A 17,947-nucleotide genomic window follows, 5' to 3' on the forward strand; every position below is an offset into this window, starting at 1 on the left:
AAGATGCTGAGGGAATGAAGGATATGGGATGATATTGGTTTTGGCCGGGTATGAATGAGTGTCTGTCTGTCTGTCTGTCTGTCTGATACAATTAGGTATATTGTATTTCTTGTTCGAATTGCCCTGGTTTTGGTGGGGATGGAGACCCACATAGGGACAGAGTCCCTGTCACTTCGGCACAGCTTCAGGTGTATTACTGAAGCTACAGTACTGTTTCTGTGGAGGAGATTCTGGTCACCGTAGGAGAGAAGGTAGGCTATGAAAATATTGGTTATGCGTCGCGGAAGAATAAAGCATTGTTGTTGTTTTTTAAAGAAGAGAGTCTTGTTTGGATGGTTGAGCATGGTGTACTTCTTAAAGAAGAGTGTCTTGTAGATCATATGGTTGAGCATGGTGTACTTCTTAAAGAATAGTGTCTTGTTGATCGTAATGTTGAGCATGGCGTACTTCTTAAAGAAGAGAGTCTTGTTGACTGGATGGTTGAGCATGGTGTACTTCTTAAAGAAGAGTCTTGTTGATCGGATGGTTGAGCATGGTGTACTTCTTAAAGAATAGAGTCTTGTTGATTGGATGTTTTTTTAATGTTTGTTTATTTTATTTCACCTTTATTTAACCAGGTAGGCAAGTTGAGAACAAGTTCTCATTTACAATTGCGACCTGGCCAAGATAAAGCAAAGCAGTTTGACACATACAACCACACAGAGTTACACATGGAGTAAAACAAACATACAGTCATTAATACAGTAGAAACAAGTCTTTATACGATGTGAGCAAATGAGGTGAGATAAGGGAGGTAAAGACAAAAAGTTGGCAAAGTAAATACAATATCGCAAGTAAAACACTGGAATGGTAGATTTGCAGTGGAAGAATGTGCAAAGTAGAAATAAAAATAATGGGGTGCAAAGGAGCAGGCTCCCTGCCTGTGCCATTAAACCCCTACAACTCATCCAGAACGCCGCAGCCCGTCTGGTGTTCAACCTTCCCAAGTTCTCTCACGTCACCCCGCTCCTCCGCTCTCTCCACTGGCTTCCAGTTGAAGCTCGCATCCGCTACAAGACCATGGTGCTTGCCTACGGAGCTGTGAGGGGAACGGCACCTCAGTACCTCCAGGCTCTGATCAGGCCCTACACCCAAACAAGGGCACTGCGTTCATCCACCTCTGGCCTGCTCGCCTCCCTACCACTGAGGAAGTACAGTTCCCGCTCAGCCCAGTCAAAACTGTTCGCTGCTCTGGCCCCCCCAATGGTGGAACAAACTCCCTCACGACGCCAGGACAGCGGAGTCAATCACCACCTTCCGGAGACACCTGAAACCCCACCTCTTTAAGGAATACCTAGGATAGGATAAGTAATCCTTCTCACCCCCCCCCCTTTAAGATTTAGATGCACTATTGTAAAGTGACTGTTCCACTGGATGTCATAAGGTGAATGCACCAATTTGTAAGTCGCTCTGGATAAGAGCGTCTGCTAAATGACTTAAATGTAAATGTAATAAATAAATAAAATAAAATAAATACAGTAGGGAAAGAGGTAGTTGTTTGTGCTAAATTATAGGTGGGCTATGTACAGTTGCAGTAATCTCCAGCTGCTCTGACAGCTGGAGCTAGTGAGGGAGATAAGTGTTTCAAGTTTCAGAGATTTTTGTAGTTCGTTCCAGTCATTGGCAGTAGAGAACTGGAAGGAGAGGCGGCCAAAGAAATAATTGGTTTTGGGGGTGACCAGAGAAGATATACCTGCTGGAGCGCTTGCTACAGGTGGGTGATGCTATGGTTACCAGCGAGCTGAGATAAGGGGGGGACTTTACCTAGCAGGGTATTGTAGATGACATGGGGAGCCAGTGGGTTTGGCGACGAGTATGAAGGGAGGGCCAGCCAACTTTATTTGTATTTTTATATTTCACCTTTATTTAACCAGGTAGGCTAGTTGAGAACAAGTTCTCATTTGCAACTGCGATCTGGTCAAGATAAAGCGTAGCAATTCGACACATACAACAACACAGAGTTACACATGGAATAAACAAAACATACAGTCAATAATGCAGTAGAACAAAAGAAAACAAAAAGTATATCTACAGTGAGTGCAAATGAGGTAAGTTTAGGAAATAAATAGGCCATGGTGGTGAAGTAATTACAATATAGCAATTAAACACTGGAATGGTAGATCGGCAGAAGATGAATGTGTAGGTTGAGATACTGGGGTGCAAAGGAGCAAAATAAATAAATACCAGTATGGGGATGAGGTAGGTAGATAGATGGGCTGTTTACAGATAGGCTAAGTACATGTGCAGTGATCTGTAAACTGCTCTGACAGCTGGTGCTTAAAGCTAGTGAGGGAGATGTGAGTCTCAGCTTCAGAGATTTTTGCAATTCGTTCCAGTCATGGGCAGCAGAGAACTGGAAGGAAAGATGACCAAAGGAGGAATTGGCTTTGGGGGTGACCAGTGAGATATACCTGGTGGAGCGCCTGCTACGAGTGGGTGCTGCTATGGTGACCAGTGAGCTGAGATAAGGCAGGGCTTTACTTAGCAGAGACTTGTAGATAACCTGTAGCCAGTGGGTTTGGCAACAAGTATGAAGCGAGGGCCAACCAACGAGAGCGTACAGGTCGCAATGGTGGTTAGTGTATGGTGTTTTGGTGACAAAATGGATGTCACGAAAAGATGTTCGACTATGCATATAATTGACAGCTTTGGAAAGAAAACACTCTTATGTTTCCAAAACTGCAAAGATATTGTCTGTGAGTGCCACAGAACTGATGTTACAGAAAACAAACAGATAAAAATCCAATCAGGAAGTGCCGCATTTTTTGAAACCGCCTCAAACCAATGACTCCTTATATGGCTGTGAAGGAGCTAGGAGTCAGGATTACATTTACCACGTTTTCCCCAAGGTGTCTGCAGAATTGTGACATATTTGTAGGCATATCATTGGCAGATTGACCATAAGAGACTACATCTACCAGGTAGATAGCAAATGTTCATTTTTTCCAAAAATATTATTTGTGTAGACGAAATAGCTCCGTTTTGTTCATCACGTTTGGCTAAGAAAAAGACTGGAAAATGCAGTCACTTATAACGCCAAACTTTTTGTCCAAATGAACTCCATAATATCGACAGAAACATGGCAAACGTTGTTTAGAATCAATCATCAAGGTGTTTTTCACATATCTTCGATAATCTATCAGTGGTGGCAGTTGGCTTCTCATCAGAAACAAACGGAAAAATACTGCAGCTGGAGATTACGCAATAATTGTGACGGAGGACACCAAGCGACCACCTGGTAGATGTAGTCTCTTATGGTCAATCTTCCAATTCAGGTGGAGCTAGGCTCCCAGGTAGTGGAGGAGATGTCCATTATGAGTAATGGGGTACAGGAGGGGGTTCAGGTGGAGCTAGTCTCCCAGGTAGTGGAGGAGATGTCCATTATGAGTAATGGGGTACAGGAGGGGGTTCAGGTGGAGCTAGTCTCCCAGGTCATGGAGGATATGTCCATTATGAGTAATGGGGTACAGGAGGGGGTTCAGGTGGAGCTAGTCTCCCAGGTCGTGGAGGAGATGCCCAGTATGAGTGATGGGGTGCAAGTGGGGAGTGTTGAGAGGGATGTGTCAGAGGGGAGTCAGGGGTCCAGGGCCTCAATTGAGGAGGATCAGGAGAAGGATATGAACATGTCTGTGGATATGATAGCAGCTGGAGAGCGTTGAGAGCGATGTGTCAGAGGGGAGTCAGGGGTCCAGGGCCTCAGTTGAGGAGGATCAGGAGAAGGATATGAACATGTCTGATATCCCTGTTGATATAATAACAGCTGGCGTCGACTCAATTTACAATCTAGATGAGGTACATGGGTTCCTGGATCAGACTTCTGGGAAATCTGTTAAATTGGCAGATTTCTTTGATGTTGCTAAGTTTGTGAGGTCAGCTGTGGTGTTACAGAAGACGGTGTGGTTAGACCAGTTGAGTGAGAAGAAGCGTTTCCTCTTGAGGAAATGTGTTACTGCTGTCATGGCAGCAAAAGGTGGTGGGAAACGTGGTTTGGTTCAGAGACAATTAAAACTATGATGATCATGCCTCATAGGGTGTTTTTCTCTTTGTCTGGTTACTTCTGCTTTTCCTTTCTCTTTTCTATATGGAGGTACTAAGGGGAGGCTCTCTCAATATTAATGGGGGAAGGGACAGTAATAAGAGGGCTTGGGTATTAGAAGCAATAAAACAGAAAAGGTTTCATGTAGTTTTTCTACAGGAGATACATAGTGATGAGGCCAATGAGGTTGACTAGGGTGTGTGGTGGGAGAGGCAGCATATACTCACCCATTCATTGTACTAACTTCAGTACTGGGGTGGTGATTTTGTTTTCCTTAGGCTTAGAGGTGACTGTGGTATCTACAACAGAGATTGCCAAGGGTCAGGTTTTATTGGTCAAGGCGGTTGTTATGTTTTGTTGAATGCTTTTTTGAATGTTTATAATCCAAATAAAGGGAACCTTAAGACAGTGTGACCAAGAGGGGTTTATGGTTTTAGGGGGGGGGGCTGGAACTGTACAGTGGATTTTGCTGTTGATCGCACTGCTGAAGAACCTCACCTTCGGTCAGCAATTTTTCTGTCTGGTCTATTAACTGAGTTTGAGCTTTCTGATGTGTGAAGAGTAAGAAATGCCAAAGTTAGGCATCAGTACACATGGCTAAAAGTTCATGTTGTGTCAGTACAGCAAGGTTAGACAGGTTGTATTTATCTGAGCACTATTGTGGTAGGGTTGTAAGGTGTGACATTAATCCTGTGGGTTTTTCTGATCACCATATTGTTACCAGTGGTAGATCACCAATTGTCATACTTGAATAATAGTAAAGATAAACAATAGAAAATGACTCAAGTAAAAGTGAAAGTCACCCAGTAAAATAGTACTTGAGTAAAAGCCTTAAAGTATTTGGTTTTAAATATACTTAAGTGTCAAAAGTAAAAGTATAAATAATTTCAAATTCCTTATATTAAGCAAACCAGGTGGCATGATTTTCTTGTTTTTTAAATTTACATAGAGCCAGGGACACACTCCAACACTCCGACAAAACAAAGAATATGTGTTTTGTCAGTCCGCCTGATCAGATGCTGTAGGGATGACCAGGGATTTTCTCTTTAAGTGCGTGAATAAGACAATTTTCTTGTCCTGCTAAGCATTCAAAATGTAACATCTGGGTGTCAGGGAAAATGTATGGAGTAGAAAGTACATTATTTTCATTAGGACCGTAGTGGAGTAAAAGGAAAAGTTGTTAAAAATAATAACTACTTAAGTAGTAATTTCAAGTATTTTTTTTTACTTGAGTACTTTACCTCACTGATACTGTTGATATTCACTTATCATGTCCACGAAGGTCATCATCTTATTGGTATTTTAATGTTAAGTTATTAGATGACGCCATTTTGGGAAGAATGGAGGGGTATTAAATGGGATTTTGAGTCCTTGAGACAATGGTGGGAGGTTGGGAAGGCAGATACACTTGTCTTTTGTCAACAGGTTACTGCTTATTATTCATGTTAAAGAGACTAACAGGGCCGTTGAACAGGTCATCAAATCTATTGAATTGAAGACGCTCAGTCAGAATGATCCCGGAATAGTCATGAATTTACAGGACAAGAGACATGAACTGAGGTCGTTTCTAAATCAAATCAAATCAAATGTTATTTGTCACATACACATGGTTAGCAGATGTTAATGCGAGTGTAGCGAAATGCTTGTGCTTCTAGTTCCGACAATGCAGTAATCATCAACAAGTAATCTAGCTAACAATTCCAAAACTACTACCTTATAGACACAAGTGTAAGGGGACAAAGAATATGTACATGAAGATATATGAATGAGTGATGGTACAGAGCGGCATAGGCAAGATACAGTAGATGGTATTGAGTGCAGTATATACATATGAGATGAGTATGTAAACAAAGTGGCATAGTTAAAGTGGCTAGTGATACATGTATTACATAAGGATGCAGTAGATGATATAGAGTACAGTATATACGTATACATATGAGATGAATAATGTAGGTTATGTAAACATTATATTAGGTAGCATTGTTTAAAGTGGCTAGTGATATATTTTACATCATTTCCCATCAATTCCCATTATTAAAGTGGCTGGAGTTGAGTCAGTGTGTTGGCAGCAGCCACTCAATGTTAGTGGTGGCAGTTTAACAATCTGATGGCCTTGAGATAGAAGCTGTTTTTCAGTCTCTCGGTCCCAGCTTTGATGCATCTGTACTGACCTCGCCTTCTGGATGATAGCAGGGTGAACAGGCAGTGGCTCGGGTGGTTGTAGTCCTTGATGATCTTTATGGCCTTCCTGTGACATCGGGTGGTGTGGGTGTCCTGGAGGGCAGGTAGTTTGCCCCCGGTGATGCGTTGTGCAGACCTCACTACCCTCTAGAGAGCCTTACGGTTGTGGGCGGAGCAGTTGCCGTACCAGGCGGTGATACAGCCCGACAGGATGCTCTCGATTGTGCATCTGTAGAAGTTTGTGAGTGCTTTTGGTGGCAAGCTGAATTTCTTCAGCCTCCTGAGGTTGAAGAGGCGCTGCTGTGCCTTTTTCACGATGCTGTCTGTGTGGGTGGACCAATTCAGTTTGTCTGTGATGTGTACGCCGAGGAACTTAAATCTTACTACCCTCTCCACTACTGTTCCATCGATGTGAATAGGGGGGTGTTCCCTTTGCTGTTTCCTGAAGTCCACAATCATCTCCTTAGTTTTGTTGACGTTGAGTGTGAGGTTATTTTCCTGACACCACACTCCGAGGGCCCTCACCTCCTCCCTGTAGGTCGTCTCGTCGTTGTTGGTAATCAAGCCGACCACTGTTGTGTCATCCGCAAACTTGATGATTGAGTTGGAGGCACGCAGTCGTGGGTGAACAGGGAGTACAGGAGAGGGCTCAGAACGCACCCTTGTGGGGCCCCAGTGTTGAGGATCAGCGGGGTGGAGATGTTGTTGCTTACCCTCACCACCTGGGGGCGGCCCGTCAAGAAGTCCAGTACCCAGTTGCACAGGGCGGGGTCGACCCAATGTCTCGAGCTTGATGACGAGCTTGGAGGGCACTATGGTGTTAAATGCCGAGCTGTAGTCGATGAACAGCATTCTCACATACAGTGCCTTGCGAAAGTATTCGGCCCTCTTGAACTTTGCAAACTTTTGCCACATTTCAGGCTTCAAACATAAAGATATAAAACTGTATTTTTTTGTGAAGAATCAACAACAAGTGGGACACAATCATGAAGTGAAACGACATTTATTGGATATTTCAAACTTTTTAAACAAATCAAAAACTGAAAAATTGGGCGTATAAGGCGGAGGATACTGAACAGTTGTGACATCGACTTCCTCAATTGTCCCTGAGCAGAGAGCTGCTCCATTACTCTGCAGGAGCTGTCCACAGCAGTTATGTAGCTTTCATCAGGCCGAGTCCCTGGCATCGATGGTTTACCATCTGAGTTCTATAAGCACTTTTGGGGCCTATTGGGGAGGACTTTTATGAAGTGGTGTGTGAATTTTTTCGCGAGGGTTCTCTTCCTGTATCCTGTCAATGTGCTGTGCTTTCATTGTTGCCAAAAAAGTGGTATTTGGCTCGGGCTTACTTTTTCGAACATGTGTTAAAAATCGCACAACATTTCAGCGTCCTGCTACTCATGCCAGGAATATAGTATATGCATATGATTAGTATGTGTGGATAGAAAATACTCTGACGTTTCTAAAACTGGTTTAGTCACGGCTGTGACTATAACAGAACGTGTGTTTCGTCGAAAAGCCAGAGGAAAACTGATCACCAAAAAGTGGAAAAAATATCAATGCGCCACTTGCATGTATTGTAAGTCCTACAGCTTCCACACGTTGTCACCAGTCTTGGCAATTGCCTGGAGGTTGTTCCTTGGTCAAACGAAGAAGAGAGACCCCATTCCATCCGGTCTCCGACAGGATGTTTTGGAAGAGAGATTTCCGACCATGATTTGAAGACGTGGAGCTATTGAATACACATCGCCCCGTGATCAATTTGCTAGATTATTAACGTTTACTAATACCTAAAGTTGGATTACAAAAGCATTTTGAAGTGTTTTGTGAAAGTTTATAGGCAACTTTCTTAATTTTAAAAAATGACGTTGCGTTTTGAAACAGTGTTTTTTTCTGGATCACACAGTTTTCATAGATGGATATTTTGGGTATATATGGACCGATTTAAATCGGAAGAAAATACCCAATAGTGATGTTTATGGGACATATAGGAGTGCCAACAAAGAACCTTGTCAAAGGTAATGAATGTTTTATATTTTATTTCTGCGTTTTTTGTAACGCCCGCTATGCTAATTATTTTGTTTAGGTCCCCTTCAGGTATTTCAGGGTGTTGCTGTCAGGAGCCGGTTACGAACCCGTCACTAAACCAACTGAGCCACGAATAGTTAGCAGAACCCAGAAGATGAGGCAGACACAGCAGTACTTGAGACAGTGTATTTAATGAAGTAAAAAGTGAAGTTCTTCAGGAAAACATGTAACTCCACAACCTCAAAAGGAATTCCACAAGAACAAAGGCAATCCTCCAAGACAAAAAGGCAAATCCACAAGGTGGAAGGCACAGCACAAAAAGCCTCAAAAGATACTCAAAAACAAACAAACAAGAACAAAAAACAGAACTCCACAAGAGAGTCCACCGGGATCAACAAGAGCTCACAGAGTACTAGGGCTGGGTGCTAACATACAAACACAGGGCAAAGAACTGAGTAAAACAAAGGGTTTAAATACAATCAGGGGAAACGAGGCACAGGTGCAAATAATAATGGGGATCAAGGGAAAACAAAAGGTCAAAAGGCACAATGGGGGCATCTAGTGACCAAAAACCGGAACAACCCTGGCCAAATCCTGACAGTTGCATGCTATCAGATAATAGCTTCTCATGCTTTCGCCGAAAAGCATTTTATCTGACTTGTTGGCTAGATTCACAACGAGTGTAGCTTTAATTCAGTATCCTGCATGTGTGTTTTAATGAACGTTTGAGTTTTAACGAGTGCTATTAGCATTTGGCGTAGCGCATTTGCATTTCCAGATGGCTGGTTGGGACGCAGACGTCTCAGGGGACAAGCACCTATTCCTCTCAAAGCTAGAGGAGGGTGATTTGTCTGGCCTGACTTCATTCTATGAGTCTTATGCAGGCTTGAAGAGTTTTCGACATGTCACGTAAGGCCGGCCTATCACTGTCATCTAGTCCCGTGCTATGGGTTTAGCCAGTCTATGTTCATGCCTGTTAGGTGTGGGGTGTGCCAGGCTGGGTCATCTGATGCATGTCACTGTCATCCAGTACCGTGGGTTTAGCCAGCCTACGTTCATGCCTGTTAGGTGTGGAGCAGGAGCAGATCTGGGAGAAAGAGCAGGGATCCGATCATCTTGTCTACTGAGGAAGGTCGTAGCTGAGGTCCTTGCCAGTACTTCAGTATGTGACTGATACTTTTAACTCTGATTGGTGGACGGAGGGTCTGGATGATGTGTTCCCTGTGCAGAATGTTAGAGCTGCGTTGGGGGCATTAGAGGAGGACGTGAGGATGCTGCTTTCCTTCGATACCCCGGAGCTGGGGGAGTTCAAGGAAGTGGGAAAGAAGGCCATGTAGATAATATGTGTAAAGTGCAACAAAAGTGCAACCTTTCAGTTACTAGGTTACTAGTCCAACGCTCTAACCACTAGGCTACCCAGCCCAGGTGAATATATAAAGTGAAATAAACAATAAAAATTAACAGTAAACACATACAGAAGTTTCAAAACAATAAAGACATTACAAATGTCATGTTATATATGTATATACAGTGTTTTAACAATGTACAAATGGTTAAAGGACACAAGATAAAATAAATAAGCATAAATATGGATTGTATTTACAATGGTGTTTGTTCTTCACTGGTTGCCCTTTTCTCATGGCAACAGGTCACAAATCTTGCTGCTGTGATGGCACACTGTGGAATTTCACCCAGTAGATATGGGAGTTTGTCAAAATTGGATTTGTTTTCGAATTCTTTGTGAATCTGAGGGAAATATGTCCTTCTAATATGGTCATACATTGGGCAGGAGGTTAGGAAGTGCAGCTCAGTTTCCACCTCATTTTGTGGGCAGTGAGCACATAGCCTGTCTTCTCTTGAGATCCATGTCTGCCTACGGCAGCCTTTCTCAAAAGCAAGGCTATGTACACTGAGTCTGTACATAGTCAAAGCTTTCCTTAATTTTGGGTCAGTCACAGTGGTCAGGTATTCTGCCGCTGTGTACTCTCTGTGTAGGGCCAAATAGCATTCTAGTTTGCTCTGTTTTTTTGTTAATTCTTTCCAATGTGTCAAGTAATTCTCTTTTTGTTTTCTCATGATTTGGTTGGGTCTAATTGTGCTGCTGTCCTGGGGCTCTGTAGGGTGTGTTTGTGAACAGAGCCCCAGGATCAGCTTGCTTAGGGGACTCTTCTCCAGGTTCATCTCTCTGTAGGTGATGGCTTTGTTATGGAAGGTTTGGGAATCGCTTCCTTTTAGGTGGTTATAGAATTTATCGGCTCTTTTCTGGATTTTGATCATTAGTGGGTATCGGCCTAATTCTGCTCTGCATGCATTATTTGGTGTTCTACACGGAGGATATTTTTGCAGAATTCTGCGTGCAGAGTCTCAATTTGGTGTTTGTCGCATTTTGTGATGTCTTGGTTGGTGAGCGGACCCCAGACCTCACAACCATAAAGGGCAATGGGTATGTTGATCTCTCGCATTTTCCTCTGTAAGGTTCATATTATGACTAGACCTACGGGGGCGTGCATAGGGCTATTTTCTCTCTCTCTCTCTCTCTCTCTCTCTCTCTCTCTCTCTCTCTCTCTCTCTCTCTCTCTCTCTCTCTCTCTCTCTCTCTCTCTCTCTCTCTCTCTCTCTCTCTCTCTCTCTCTCTCTCTCTCTCTCGAAAGCCGTGCCCCTAAGTAGTGGAACAGCCATTTATAATCACACACAAAGTGTGTATTGGATGCTGGTGTGCATGTGTGATGGGCCAAGAGGGCTTGTGAGTTACACATGGGCTGCGGCAGACCAAATACCAAGACCTTGTAGACGCTCAGTTTAGAATTCTGAGACCACGCTTGTTTAAAATAGTGTCATTTAAATGTGCTGCCGGGATGGCTTTGACAAGGCTGAGGATTAAATTATAGATGTAAGTAGCGTAAGTGTACTCTTGTAAGTATCTGTGTTGTAATTGCTTCCATTCAGTGTGCTGGGAGATCCACTGACAGCTTAATGGTGGGAACCACAGCTCTGGTGCACAGCACTGCCTGTCTGCAGCACACATGGATGAGTCTGCAGAAATCTGAAATGGCATGCTATTCACTGGAGTGGCACATCTGAAATGGCATGCTATTCACTGAAGTGGCACATCTGAAATGGCATGCTATTCACTGGAGTGGCACATCTGAAATGGCATGCTATTCACTGAAATGGCATGCTATTCACTGAAGTGGCACATCTGAAATGGCATGCTATTCACTGGAGTGGCACATCTGAGTGGTCGCATCTGCACTTCGCTCCCGCGGGTAACTTTTTCATTATATTTCATTATATCACAACGGTTTGATTTGTCTTATCTTAGCAATTTCTTCTCAGCTAGCTTCATAGCCGTCTTTGTATCAAAGATAATTGCGTAATTATCGTATTTCGCCGTCCTAACGTAGTCTTCACTAGCCAGCTAGCTAACGTCCACTGATTAGCTGCACTGGAGAAACTATTACACTCAACTGAACGACTTGATTAGTTTAGTGTTAGCTAGCTACATAGCTGTCTTTGCTGTCTTCGTATCATCGTATCCAAGATAATTGTGTTGTTTAGGTTTAGAGTGTGTAGTCTTAGAGTGATTATCTTAATTTACCGAGGTTAGCTAGCCAGCTATTTGTCGTCCTTAACGTAGGTGACTCTGCTAGCTAGCCAACAGCTAGCCAACGTCTTCTGTATAGAACTCAACTACCCGGTCGCATTCACAGGTTGTATCACATTTTCACTTCATTTCATTACAGTACAACGGTTTGATTTGTTTGATCGTAGCTAGCTACTTAGCTAGCTACATAGCCGTCTTTGTATCAAAGATAATTGTGTAGTCTAGAGCGATTTTCTAGGTTCGCTAGCTATCTATTGTCGTTCTTTTAACGCAACGTAACGTAAACAACACTGCTAGCTAGCCTGCTAGCCCCCGAATAGCAACACTGCAGAAACTATTACACTCAACGGAACGACTTGATTAGTGTAGTGTCAACAACGCACCCACTGCCAGCTGGCCTACTTCAGCAGTACTGTATCATTTTAATCATTTTAGTCAATAAGATTCTTGCTACGTAGCTTAACTTTCTGAACATTCGAGACGTGTAGTCCACTTGTCATTCCAATCTCCTTTGCATTAGCGTAGCCTCTTCTGTAGCCTGTCAACTATGTGTCTGTTTATCCCTGTTCTCTCCTCTCTGCACAGACCATACAAACGCTCCTCACCACTCTACTCTGGTGGTCCCAGCGCGCACGACCCACGTGGAGTTCCAGGTCTCCGGTAGCCTTTGGAACTTCCAATCTGCGGTCAACAAGGCAGAGTTCATCTCAGCCTATGCCTCCCTCCAGTCCCTCGACTTCTTGGCACTGACGGAAACATGGATCACCACAGACAACACTGCTACTCCTACTGCTCTCTCTTCGTCCGCCCACGTGTTCTCGCACACCCCGAGAGCGTCTGGTCAGCGGGGTGGTGGCACCGGGATCCTCATCTCTCCCAAGTGGTCATTCTCTCTTTCTCCCCTTACCCATCTGTCTATCGCCTCCTTTGAATTCCATGCTGTCACAGTTACTAGCCCTTTCAAGCTTAACATCCTTATCATTTATCGCCCTCCAGGTTCCCTCGGAGAGTTCATCAATGAGCTTGATGCCTTGATAAGCTCCTTTCCTGAGGACGGCTCACCTCTCACAGTTCTGGGCGACTTTAACCTCCCCACGTCTACCTTTGACTCTTTCCTCTCTGCCTCCTTCTTTCCACTCCTCTCCTCTTTTGACCTCACCCTCTCACCTTCCCCCTACTCACAAGGCAGGCAATACGCTCGACCTCATCTTTACTAGATGCTGTTCTTCCACTAACCTCATTGCAACTCCCCTCCAAGTCTCCGACCACTGCCTTGTATCCTTTTCCCTCTCGCTCTCATCCAACACCTCCCACACTGCCCCTACTCGGATGGTATCGCGCCGTCCCAACCTTCGCTCTCTCTCCCCCGCTACTCTCTCCTCTTCCATCCTATCATCTCTTCCCTCCGCTCAAACCTTCTCCCACCTATCTCCTGATTCTGCCTCCTCAACCCTCCTCTCCTCCCTCTCTGCATCCCTTGACTCTCTATGTCCCCTATCCTCCAGGCCGGCTCGGTCCTCCCCTCCCGCTCCGTGGCTCGATGACTCATTGTGAGCTCACAGAACAGGGCTCCGGGCAGCCGAGCGGAAATGGAGGAAAACTCGCCTCCCTGCGGACCTGGCATCCTTTCACTCCCTCCTCTCTACATTTTCCTCCTCTGTCTCTGCTGCTAAAGCCACTTTCTACCACGCTAAATTCCAAGCATCTGCCTCTAACCCTAGGAAGCTCTTTGCCACCTTCTCCTCCCTCCTGAATCCTCCGCCCCTCCCCCCTCCTCCCTCTCTGCAGATGACTTCGTCAACCATTTTGAAAAGAAGGTCGACGACATCCGATCCTCGTTTGCTAAGTCAAACGACACCGCTGGTTCTGCTCACACTGCCCTACCCTGTGCTCTGACCTCTTTCTCCCCTCTCTCTCCAGATGAAATCTCGCGTCTTGTGACGGCCGGCCACCCAACAACCTGCCCGCTTGACCCTATCCCCTCCTCTCTTCTCCAGACCATTTCCGGAGACCTTCTCCCTTACCTCACCTCGCTCATCAACTCATCCCTGACCGCTGGCTACGTCCCTTCCGTCTTCAAGAGAGCGAGAGTTGCACCCCTTCTGAAAAAACCTACACTCGATCCCTCCGATGTCAACAATTACAGACCAGTATCCCTTCTTTCTTTTCTCTCCAAAACTCTTGAACGTGCCGTCCTTGGCCAGCTCTCCCGCTATCTCTCTCTGAATGACCTTCTTGATCCAAATCAGTCAGGTTTCAAGACTAGTCATTCAACTGAGACTGCTCTCCTCTGTATCACGGAGGCGCTCCGCACTGCTAAAGCTAACTCTCTCTCCTCTGCTCTCATCCTTCTAGATCTATCGGCTGCCTTCGATACTGTGAACCATCAGATCCTCCTCTCCACCCTCTCCGAGTTGGGCATCTCCGGCGCGGCCCACACTTGGATTGCGTCCTACCTGACAGGTCGCTCCTACCAGGTGGTGTGGCGAGAATCTGTCTCCTCACCACGCGCTCTCACCACTGGTGTCCCCCAGGGCTCTGTTCTTGGCCCTCTCCTATTCTCGCTATACACCAAGTCACTTGGCTCTGTCATAACCTCACATGGTCTCTCTTATCATTGCTATGCAGACGACACACAATTAATCTTCTCCTTTCCCCCTTCTGATGACCAGGTGGCGAATCGCATCTCTGCATGTCTGGCAGACATATCAGTGTGGATGACGGATCACCACCTCAATCTGAACCTCGGCAAGACGGAGCTGCTCTTCCTCCCGGGGAAGGACTGCCCGTTCCATGATCTCGTCATCACGGTTGACAACTCCATTGTGTCCTCCTCCCAGAGCGCCAAGAACCTTGGCGTGATCCTGGACAACACCCTGTCGTTCTCAACCAACATCAAGGTGGTGGCCCGTTCCTGTAGGTTCATGCTCTACAACATCCGCAGAGTACGACCCTGCCTCACACAGGAAGCAGCGCAGGTCCTAATCCAGGCACTTGTCATCTCCCGTCTGGATTACTGCAACTCGCTGTTTGCTGGGCTCCCTGCCTGTGCCATTAAACCCCTTCAACTCATCCAGAACGCCGCAGCCCGTCTGGTGTTCAACCTTCCCAAGTTCTCTCACGTCACCCCGCTCCTCCGTTCTCTCCACTGGCTTCCAGTTGAAGCTCGCATCCGCTACAAGACCATGGTGCTTGCCTACGGAGCTGTGAGGGGAACGGCACCTCAGTACCTCCAGGCTCTGATCAGGCCCTACACCCAAACAAGGGCACTGCGTTCATCCACCTCTGGCCTGCTCGCCTCCCTACCACTGAGGAAGTACAGCTCCCGCTCAGCCCAGTCAAAACTGTTCGCTGCCCTGGCCCCCCAATGGTGGAACAAACTCCCTCACGACGCCAGGACAGCGGAGTCAATCACCACCTTCCGGAGACACCTGAAACCCCACCTCTTTAAGGAATACCTAGGATAGGATAAGTAATCCCTCTCACCCCACCCCCCCTAAGTTTTAGATGCACTATTGTTAAGTGACTGTCCCACTGGATGTCATAAGGTGAATGCACCAATTTGTAAGTCGCTCTGGATAAGAGCGTCTGCTAAATGACTTAAATGTAATGTAATGTAATGTAATGAAATGGCATCCTATTCACTGGAGTGGCACATCTGAAATGGCATGCTATTCACTGAAGTGGCACATCTGAAATGGCATTCTATTCACTGAAGTGTTTTCCCCTCCCCACTCAGACCACTCCCAGACAGTTGTAGAAAAATTCATGCTTGCGAAATTGCTTTTGCAAGGTACTAAATTGTTACCCAGAAATTATTTGATAATTGAGATACAAATGGCTGCATTGGGCTTTTAACCAAGTGAGATCTCTTTCAAGTCTCTTTCAATGAAGCCCTGGATGGTCAAGAGGCAGTGTCACACATGATACATCGACAAAACAATTACTGTTAAACCATAAGAGACTTGGAGATTAGTGATGTTAGTGATGTACTTAACGATTTTGTACAATCCAATGTGTGAGAAATCGAGCTCTCGCTCCATTAGAAGGAATCTGGCTAGGGTCGGGAAGAATCACCCATGGAAAAAAGCCTACCAATGTTTATGGAACCCCGATCCTGCTTTTACCGTCCACACAGACCATAGTCTCTCTTTGAGAGGGTCCATTCAATCTGATTCATCAAAGACTCAAATAATCACAGTTCTCCAGATCAGACTCCAAATGAGATAAATGCTCGGGAATACAGTTGCATATTCCTCCCCCGTTCCCCCTTCAAATCATCGGGAGGACATTCCAAGAGAAATCAAGTGCAATATATGGGCACGTAACCGCCGTGCAACCCCACACAACACACCCTTCTGTTAGGGGGATGTGGGGGAGCATACAGCGGGGGAGCTTGAGAGAAAGGTTAACATCTCACCTTTCTGGTAAAAAAAAGAGTTAAATTAATGGTGTAGTCACTTCTGATAACAATATGAAATGGTTTATATGATGCATTTTCTATTCAACAAAACTGTATGAATAAGGCTTGAAATGACTGATATGCATTCTAGATATAGCATGATCTAATTAGTAAAAGACTAAATGTAAGATTTAACCTTCCAACTGTAAAATACATATTTGTATGTTTAGTGTTAGACAAAATGTGCATATTTTTGTCTATGACAGTGTTTTTTGTTTAAAATCTATTCATTGTTTTAGATGAATGGCTATAAATAGATCTCTAAATGTGCTCCCGTCTGAGCTACGATGTAATGATTGCAGGCATGTGCTTTGTCAGTGGCTGCGATATAGGTTTCAGCTAGGAAGAGGGACATCCCAGCTTTAAGCGGTTTCACATTTCACATCCTGCGTCACACAGGCATTTTGATCAACGTTGTCTACAGATAGATTTATAAGCTAAAATGTCAGTCGGAACCGGTACCAGAACCACACAGGTCCCCAAAACTCTTACATCTAAGAGGTTTTAATATGGTCCTGAGGGATGGGGTTGCTCCAAAACTTGAGTCCTTGGTCTTATCGTAGGTCAATGGTAGATGGAGTCCCCTGCCCATTAGGTTGCTATGACCATGACTAATGGAAGAGATTGTAGTAGCGTTTGGTCAGATGTTGTTCAGAGCGCTGTGTCCTAGGAACGAGGAGGCTGTTACTTCTGTTGGAGTTGAATGGTAACATGTTTTGTTTGTTGTCTTCACAGCAGATGCTGAATGACCACGAGGTGACGTCCTCTCCGGAGAGCTGCTTCAAAAAGGTAAGACATGTAGAGATGTATTGCTGCTTTTTGTTTGGTCACAGAGGTGCGGACAGTGTCAACACACGCTGTCACACCTGATGTCACCCTACTGTATATCGTCATTGTACACAGACACACACTGACACTTTGATACCACATACCTCCATCGTTTCAGACATGAACTCTGTGTCAAACCACATATTATAGGTACAGATATATTCCCATTCCCATTCATTGGGAATACAGGCTGCCCAGCTTCCTATAACATGACCAGTGGATTGTCGTGCTGTGACTGTGAATGATGCTGTGAGGAGTGTGAGTGTGTGTGAGTGTGTATGTGTGTGACAGAGAGGGAGAGAGATTCTCCATCATTGGTCTTTGTGTTGTCGATACGTCCTGTTGACCCCGACACCAGTGGCCACATCTTTATGAGGTGATAAATTTATTGAGAGGCGGGCCGTTGGGTTTTACGGACAGTGTTGCCGGGTCACGGCGGAAAAGGGAGAGAGTTCAAGTATAAAGTTAATGGTGAAAGAACAATGGCTGGGGAGAGAAAGAAAGAAGAGAGGGAGGGACACTTGTTAGAAAAATCAATTGAAACCTATAGCCAATGTCCGGTCCACCCACTCCAGTCATGCATCCCAAATGGCAGCCTAATCCCTATTTATCAGGGTATAAAGTTAATGGTGAAAGAACAATGGGAACCTATAGCCATGGTCCGGTCCACGCTCTCCAGTGATGCATCCCAAATGGCAGCCTAATCCTTATTTATCAGGGCCCATACGGTCAAAAGTAGAGCACTATATAGATGGGTTGGTTGTTTAGC

At 45.0% G+C, this 17,947-nt stretch overlaps 1 protein-coding gene across 3 annotated transcripts in view; it reads left to right on the forward strand.

Annotated features, from left to right (window-relative positions):
- The window catches only part of LOC124046197 (histone-lysine N-methyltransferase PRDM16-like), a 451,439-nt gene that overhangs the window by 36,610 nt on the left and 396,882 nt on the right, over nt 1-17,947 (forward strand). For all 3 annotated transcript variants that reach the window (XM_046366309.1, XM_046366310.1, XM_046366311.1), the window contains exon 2: nt 17,086-17,139. In XM_046366309.1, the coding sequence (XP_046222265.1) occupies nt 17,086-17,139 (54 nt within the window). The remainder of the gene's footprint in view (nt 1-17,085; nt 17,140-17,947) is intronic.

Source organism: Oncorhynchus gorbuscha, linkage group LG10 (assembly GCF_021184085.1).
Source record: "Oncorhynchus gorbuscha isolate QuinsamMale2020 ecotype Even-year linkage group LG10, OgorEven_v1.0, whole genome shotgun sequence".
Lineage (NCBI taxonomy): Eukaryota > Metazoa > Chordata > Actinopteri > Salmoniformes > Salmonidae > Oncorhynchus > Oncorhynchus gorbuscha.